The sequence below is a fragment of the Telopea speciosissima genome, chromosome 7 (genome assembly GCF_018873765.1).
Source record: "Telopea speciosissima isolate NSW1024214 ecotype Mountain lineage chromosome 7, Tspe_v1, whole genome shotgun sequence".
Taxonomy (NCBI): domain Eukaryota; kingdom Viridiplantae; phylum Streptophyta; class Magnoliopsida; order Proteales; family Proteaceae; genus Telopea; species Telopea speciosissima.
In genome coordinates this window covers 30,227,766-30,236,228 of record NC_057922.1, presented here as the reverse complement: position 1 = coordinate 30,236,228, position 8,463 = coordinate 30,227,766, and the positions used below count along the sequence as shown (strand labels likewise).

At 36.5% G+C, this 8,463-nt stretch overlaps 1 protein-coding gene and 1 long non-coding RNA gene across 2 annotated transcripts in view; both read left to right on the top strand.

Moving 5' to 3' along the window:
• Positions 1-1,183: 1,183 nt before the first annotated feature.
• The window catches only part of LOC122669397, a 21,500-nt gene continuing 14,220 nt past the window's right edge, over positions 1,184-8,463 (top strand). Inside the window, exon 1 of the long non-coding RNA XR_006334006.1 lies at positions 1,184-1,195. This is a non-coding gene — a long non-coding RNA (uncharacterized LOC122669397). The remainder of the gene's footprint in view (positions 1,196-8,463) is intronic.
• LOC122669396 (histidine-containing phosphotransfer protein 1-like) overlaps positions 7,612-8,463 on the top strand; it is a 1,936-nt gene continuing 1,084 nt past the window's right edge. Inside the window, exons 1-2 of the mRNA XM_043866154.1 lie at positions 7,612-8,015; positions 8,194-8,324. Of these exons, the coding sequence (XP_043722089.1) occupies positions 7,956-8,015; positions 8,194-8,324 (191 nt within the window). The 5' untranslated portion in view covers positions 7,612-7,955. The remainder of the gene's footprint in view (positions 8,016-8,193; positions 8,325-8,463) is intronic.

Sequence of the window (8,463 nt, the reverse complement as noted above, 5' to 3'; positions counted from 1 at the left end):
GAGACATATTAGCCTTAAGAATCTGTAATTCAGTACCCATCTAGAAATGTGATGCATCAGGGAAGTGGGATTAAGTAAGAAGATTTTGAAAGATACACCACATTTCTATGGAATCCGAGGTTCCTTCCAAATAGGCATACAATTTGATTTTTGTAACAAACCCATATATAGAGATAGATATATGTAACAAGAGTACAAGACCTTATATAGGTTGGTGGAGCTCAAGCCAGGCTGACCCAAGGCCTCAGCTTGCATGGGCTCTCCCAACCCCACACCCACATAACTAAAAATCTAGGGTTTGCCCTGCCCAAGTTTCATTACTGTACAAATCCTGGCTGTGCTCTGTGAGTACGGATTCCACAGAGAAAAGAGAGAGAGAGAAGAAGAACAAGTAGGGTTGTCCTATAAGTTGAAGCAAAATTTCATTAATCTTCTACCATGTGCCCATTTGGCTTATAACCCTGTAAATGATCCATGTTAAAACTCCTACTAAGATTCTAAATTCGAACAAACTAGGACTCAAAACTTTAATCCAAAGTAAACTGGAACTACTAATATTACTAAAAAGAACAATGTAAGACAGACTTAAACATATTAAATTCAAAGTTGCTGTAATAATAATAGGGGGGGGGGGGGGTTCTCTGAAAGTACAAAAAGGAAATTTACATAAAACCCTAAGTAGAAGTAGTGAAGAAGTTACAATATTAACCCCCACCCATGTTTTGACCTTTGGAAGCAGCCCAAAAGCAAATTTGTAACTATATTGCTAAATCATTTTTGGCCCAGTTCAACATCACTAGGGTTGAAATGGAGCATATAGCTTTCATTATTAGTGGCACAGAGCATTTTGAAAGTGTATTCACTGAATATTGGTGATACATTGAACTGAATTTATGTTCAAACTTTAAGAAAAAAATTCTGCAATCTAGGGTGGTTTTAAAGAATCAGTATTGGTCCATGGATCACCTGATCCTGATTGGTAACTGATCAGAACGATCCAGATGATAATGTTCTGCAACAATCCAATGAACAATCTGAATATCAGTCCCTGATGATCCACCCTCTGATACCAATATTCCTATCCTGATTAAGACAGGAAGCAGAGATGTAATTAGCAGAAATTATATAGGGATCCTTTTAGATTAAACACTGCCTTCAAATTCCTGTCATACATTGGATCAGGTGGTGTAGAACTGTAGATAGGGAATCATGCCATGAATGTTAGGGATATAGACATCCACCTAAAATTGTGGAGTTTGGATTCTAAATAGGCATGGAAATATCCATAGTAGTGGGAATTGAATCAATTTATGGTAAATTTTATGTTTGAGTTGTTTACTTCTAATCTCAAACTTATAGGAGTTCTAACTCCCATTGTCTGACCAGGTGCTAAAAGAAAACCATATCTATCTATGGCAGTATATATACACAGACACACTTACATGTCTTGGTGAGAAATGGTCTGCAACAAAGTAGATAAATGTGGACTCAGACAAGAACTTGGGAACTGGTGGAAATTGCAGAGATGAGAATGAGAGTTGTCAGAAGTGGGCTGCTCTTGGAGAATGCACAAAGAACCCAGAGTATATTGTTGGATCTCCAAATCTTCCAGGTTCTTGCAGGAGGAGTTGTAAAGTGTGTTAGCACTTAGCATTCATCTTTGCTTTACATGCTCATTATCTATTTATGTGACAAATTCTATACAAATCTGCTTCTCCACCTGCTTTTTAACTAATGGTTTATATTTAACACTTGCATGAAGAATAAACAGCTTTCACAAGTTCTTATTGATTCTTATTTAATAAAATTCAAATTATTTGTAAAAGCTTTTCTTGAGAAATAAGAATTATAATTTAGCACAAAGGAAAGGAGTATATTTAATAATTACTTACAAACCATCAAAGATTAAAAGGAATTGTTAACATTCACCATGGCATGCCACCAAGATTAAAGCTGTGTTTATATGCATTCTAGGCAGTTTTTGCATTCTCAGTCAATAAAAACAACTATTTTTATCATCCGAGAATGCAAAATCAACTTAGAATGCATACCAAATGCTGCCTAAATGTCACATGCAATTTGTTTTGATTAGATCAATATCTTTGCTCTCCCTGGCCCCTCGGAAAAAAAAAATATATATTCTGTTTTTTTGTTTTGTCAACCTAATTTCATAACATTTACAATCATGGGTAAATATTAAGAAGGGATGTGATATGACAAATATATGTACATAGTCCTTTTTTTTAAATAAAAAATAATTTCTCATGATGTCAACTTATTTAGTTGACCAGTTGTTTTACATGTCTAACATTGGTTAGAATTACTATTATTTTTTTTTTCAAAATGAAAATGGAGACAAATAATAACTAATTTAAAAATCCATAAAATCCCAATCCCCATGTCCTACTCACTTTCTTTTAAATTAAAATCCAATTTTTGGCTCTTATAGGTTGTTGGTACCAAAATGCCACTTGCAATGATATCCTATTAATCTCTAAGCTCGAGTTGAATTCCACCATCATCCTCCCATAAAAGAAAACCCCTCATAGAGATTTTCTATTCATTTCTCTCTCTCTCTCTCTCTCTCTCTCTCTCCTCAAATGAATTAATAAAAAAAAATGATCGAGTAAGTTTAGGCTACGCCGCTTGCTCACAGAGACTTTTTTCAAAGAAAAAAAATTTTAAAAAGTGTGATATACTTTTGGGGGTTGATTTAGGCAATTAACATAAAATAAAAATGTGGTGTGTCTATGTGCATTGATCTTCCTCGCGTGCGTTTTGATGACGCTGAATTCTGTCCTCCTTATGTGTTTTAAGGTTTTGTTTTAACCCAATTGTTTGAAAAATCTTCAAGTTTTTCTTATGGTCTAGTTATAACTCTTAAGTCCTTGAATGAGTGTAGTAGGTGAGGGCACGAATTAACAGATGTCATAAAATTGTTTTAGCTTAAAGGTCAACTCGTACATTCTTGATTGCACGCACCATAAAAGATATCTACGATCTTGAGAAAAGTGTCTAAAGATACAACGCAGTCTTCCTACGTCTTTGATGTGTGTACCTATTGCAGTTTCTACAGGTTTATGATAGAATCTTGTAAAAATAAGAAAATTGCCATACTTTCTCATTCAGCCACTCTTCATCAACCATTCGGTATTACCCCCTCTTTCTTGAAATTGCCTCTAAGCACCCCCATGGCCCATGGATAAGTGATAAGACTTTTTCAACTATTGAACAGTTGCAGTTGCACTCTGGTTAGGTGGGTGGAAGGCCAGGCCCCAAACACAGCAGACCCAGCAGCAGATAATATAACATATTTGCAGCAATATCTCAAACAGAAAAAAGCATCTCCTCTGTTGTTCCACTTCACCTCCCTCCACAGTCCAAAAATTATAAATGAATGCGTATTTATTCTCTTGGTCCTGCCCTTTTTCTTTTTGAAAAGGAGATAAAGCCAAAATACTAATACTACAAAAGAAAGAAAGAAAAAAAGGAAAAAAAAAAGTAACCCTTCAGTTATCTTGCATCTGTTCCATCACTGTAGCCTTCAAAGGTGGTTTTCCAGTTCTGGAAATGCAGAGAATTCCAACAAGAGGAATCAATCATATTTGGAAGGTTGGCAATGGCATCTCCATCTTTATTACTGCATTTTTCTTGGGTGGGCAACAAACATTCATTCTTGGTGTCTGGTCTTAATTAATTGTATGATTTGAGGAGCCGACACATACTTATTTCTTAATTTTTGTATTCTCATGTTCTCATGGCATGGCACTGCCATGAAAGATAAGAAGATTAATTTTTAATTTTATTTTTTATGAAATAAGATATGTTCCTTAAGAACCCCACTTTGATGCTCTAATAGCTGTATCTCTTCCAACTCAGGAGAAATCAACATAAGCCAATTAACTCCTTTGGTTCTTCAAACTCAATTGTTCATGCATCTTTGAATATGGTGTGCATGTGGATGGATACTGGTCTTGTTTCAATTTTCCTTTAGAAAACCCAAGAGAGCAATCTTGGACTTACAGTTCCTACTGAATAATAGCTCAAAGCCCATGTGCTATTTTTCTTCTTCAAATCCATATAAAGCCAACAGAAGTAGAACAGTTACCTGGTAATTGTGGAAGGGGGAAAGAAGGATATAATATTTCAACCTAACTAATAATATTCACCCCTCAAATAACAAAAGTAGGTTTTTTTTTTTGATTTTTTTTTATGGCATACAAAATTGGTTTTTTAAGGCAGCAATATGCCAAGTGAAGTATGACTCTTGCCCTATTTGCAACTTGGCAGTATATGTGTTAATCTACATGACAGAAGACCCCATAAATATCTCAATAGTCAAATTTTAATCCAAAATAAATATGAAAAGTGATTTAAATTTCGATTCAAAGTTTTAGTAAAATGACTAAAGTACAAACAAATGGAAATGAATATAAAATATTTTATAATTTCAACTACTTCTGCTTCCTCTGCTCATTTTGAAATTGTACCAATGAGATGCTTACCTCTTCATCACTTAAAAAGACATACCAATAAATTACCATGTGGTAAATAGTCAAACACTATTCTTCCTTAGGCACAGTGATGTCTTGATTTTCCCCAAAATAAAAAATATTCTTCTCTCAAATGGAGTTCAGAGTTATTTTTTTATTTTTTTGTAAGGTGGGGTTCATCGATGTAAAACATAGTATAGGGTTGGCCAATACCGAAACTAATACCAATACCAATATGGAATGGCCGTGTAGGACTGATTCAAGATTTTATTAAAAAGGACATTTTTTGATAGAATAAACCATTTTTAATCGTATCAATAGATCCATATCGGCTTAGTATCAGTATTGGTCTGGCTGATACCCTGATACAATACCGAGTTTTGAATTATGGTGGATGGTTGTGGAAAGGCTGGTGGGTTTACTTTGGGAAAATCCCGATTTAAGATGAGGGACAAGAGCTGCAATTAGCCACCAGCTTGAATGAGCTTAAGAATTGGGGAAAGTTTTCCTTCACCCATGAATCTATCAAGTAATTACCTAACCCCTATATATTGGGGCCTTTGGAGGTCTAAAATATCCTTCACTGTTCTCAGATATTCTCATCGAAATGAAAAGATGGTCATCGGTGAAAGGATTTATACTTCATCATGGGTGAAGGAAAACTCCATCCATAATAATTCATCATTTGAAACTTATACGACAACTTGAAGGTTGAATCATGGTTTGAGAAAACAGATCGGAAATGGTAGAATGATTTTAATTCTGGCCGATTCAAATTGGCCTATTCATATTGAATTTCTAGGGTTCAGGCCGATTTCGACTGACTCGAGCTGAATCAGAATTGTTAGAGGCTGATTTGTACAAACCATGAAACCGAATGTTTTTCATAACCTTGAACCGAAATCGAACCAAATTGGCTCGGTTTTTTTATTCCTATTTGATTTTTAGTATTGAGTTTCCTTCAGTTCATATACAATCTCACTAAATCTGTTTTACGGTTTACTTCTTCAATTTGTGTGAGACTTGGGAATGTCTCGTACTGTCTTTGAAGAACCAAAACATGAAAAAGGAAACGAATGGAAATGCACCATTGAAGAAGAGAAGTGTGGAGTGTTGATAGTTGAAAACGGAGGTTGAAGAGACGAAGAAAAAATTGAAATCTTTGAACTCGTGTTTTAACCTTTTAGAGTTTAGTATGGTTAAGTTTTGATTCAGGTTGGATTTATGCACATGACATTTCATTTCATTTGTTTCAGCTCAGTTCAAACAATGATTTGTAGAGTAATAGACCAAATTGAACCGATTAAAATTTTAATTGTCGTCGTGACACAATGATCGATTATGTGTCTATCACTCTCCTCAAATTCAAAAAAATTTAAATTTTTTCTTATTTTTTTCTAACCATTTTTTGCCAGCCAAACATGGCCTTAGGTTACTTGAATTATTGGTGGAATCCAGTTCTGTTAGGAGGATTAGTTTCATGACTTGGGTTGGTGTGACCATACCACTAGCTTCATCCAAAGGGTCATCAACCTCGTGTCCTCCTCTCATTCCCTCCTCTGGTGTCCCGGGGCTCTTCCTCCTCTGTGGTGTCTACACATTAGCTTGAGTTGAATTACCTAACCATAGTACTAGTGGAGGAGCTACAGTACTTGTCTCCTTGCTATTTGCCTGTGGGTCCTCTGCTCTGCTCAGCTCAGCCAGAATGAAGCCTCACTCCGAGTCTCAGAGCAATTTTAGTCTTTGTATATATAGACCATCATTTCTCATCTTACTTTTCATAGAAGAATGAATGATAACTTTGATTTTCAGACTGGTAAAAAGGAATTGTAGATGCATTGAACCTTGAAGTCTCTCTCTGTAATCTCTGCTTACCAAGTAGGGAACCCACAAGGCCAAAACCTCATATGTGTGGTATGTGGTGGATCCAGCGATTCCCCCACAAGCATCATCACTCAAATAAGGCAAATAACAAAAGATGGAAATTGAAATAAAGAAAGGAAAAAAAAAAAAAGATTCCTTTGTAAATCCATACTTAACATGAATAAGACCAAGAAAGGTTGGATTCTGTCTATGACATTAATGAGGTAACAGTGTGTGTCCCCAGATGAAAGCAACAGCCACAAAAGAATGGCCAATGCACAAAGAGTTAAAAAGATACTGTTCCTTTACTTGACTAATAACAACCTAAAACCAACAAAACCAACCAACCCAAAAACAAGATCTATGTCTCTTTTACATGCTAAGGTGGTTCCACCATCAAGATAAGATTCTTTATAAAAAAGAGAAGATAAAAATGATAGAAAGATGAGAAGAGTAAAGAAGGGAAAAGGGTGAAAGGATTAGGTAGAGAAGGAAGGAACATCTCTTCTGTACTCAATCCTTTCTTTTGTCTTTATCTTCTTTCTAGTTGGCCCACGCTGTGGAGGCCCCCCCCGCCTCCACACCCCCCCTTACCGCCAATTCTTGTTTTTTTTTATGGTAAAGCCCTTACCACCAATTCACAAAGCCAGAAAGGAAAGAAAAGCCATGGAACATTACACACCCAATGGGTGATATTTAATTATTTAAAGAATGGGAAAATGATGTGTAGTGTCACATACGTATACGGCTTCTGATACTCTATCTATCTCTCACTACTCCCTTGAAGAATATATGGGAAAAGGGTTTGGATTCACAGCAGTCACAGATTGGGAGAGGATTTAAGGCTGGTCTTGGGTCATTTCTACGTCACTTTGAAATCTGGGTACTAAACAATTAGAGACGTAAAACAAACAAAATTATGAACCAGAGGTTTACAGAGAACTGAATTATTAATTTATTCTAAAATGGGTTTTTTCCTCTGTGTAATTATAGTTGATTACACTGAGACTGTAAAATTTAGCCCTCCATAGATATAGGGAAGAAGGTGACTACCTGACAGGGGACGGTTTGTGTGTTTGCGTTTGTATTTGTGTGTGCGCGTGAGAGAGAGAGAGAGTTGGGGAGCAATAATTACTGAACAAAGGGGATTGTAAAGACAGAAAGTTGAAGTAAAGATGGCATAATTTGGATTGGTGGTGGATTGTGGACTGTGGGGGGCCGGTGGCCTGGGGGGGGGGGGGGGGGGGCTTTAAGAGTGTTTATTAGAAGAGAGGAACTGAGGATGTGAATCGTGTATTCTGTGTGAGGGAACATCGCATAAATCCCGAGAGACCGACTCTCAATAGAGGAGAAGAAACAGGGGTACTTTATTAGTAGCGTATAAAAGCAGGATCTGTTGGATTCCTGGGGTTGCTCTGAGAGAACCCAACATTAAATATATCAAATCTCTTCAAAGTTATTGGTGTTTGTTTCCTTCTTTTCTCATTTCCATCTTCTTTTATATAAGATCTGCAAAATCGAAGGGGTAGGTCAGTTTGGTGAGACCGTGAGAACAAGGCAGTCTAAGAGGAAAGGGTAGAGAGGACTGAGGAGTCAAGCATGGATGTGGATCAGATGCAGAGACGGTTTGCTGATTACACTGCATCCTTGTTTCGTGAGGTTAGTTTTGTGTCTATTCGCTTTTACAATAAACGGAGGGTGGGGGGTAAAATACAAAAAAAAAGTTCTTAGATGGGTTTGGGTTCGTCTGTTTGTTTGGACTTTTGGATTTCTGTCCCATTTCGTTTTGTTTGTTGGTTGATTGAGGTTTTGATGATGGGTTCTTGTTGTTGAGAAGGGATTTCTTGATGATCAATTCACTCAGCTTCAGCAACTGCAAGACGAAAGCAACCCCGATTTCGTTGTCGAAGTTGTCTCTCTCTTCTTTGAAGATTCTGAGAGGCTTCTCAACGATTTGGGCAAAGCTCTGTAAGGATTCTAGCTCATTCCGTTTCTCTTCCTTTTCCCTTTTCCGTTGGTCTATTGCTTTAATTTTTTTTTCCTTTCTTGAAAACCAGTTGAATCAATTTTTGTATATGTTAATGGGTATTTTCTTCCTTCTTTCCCT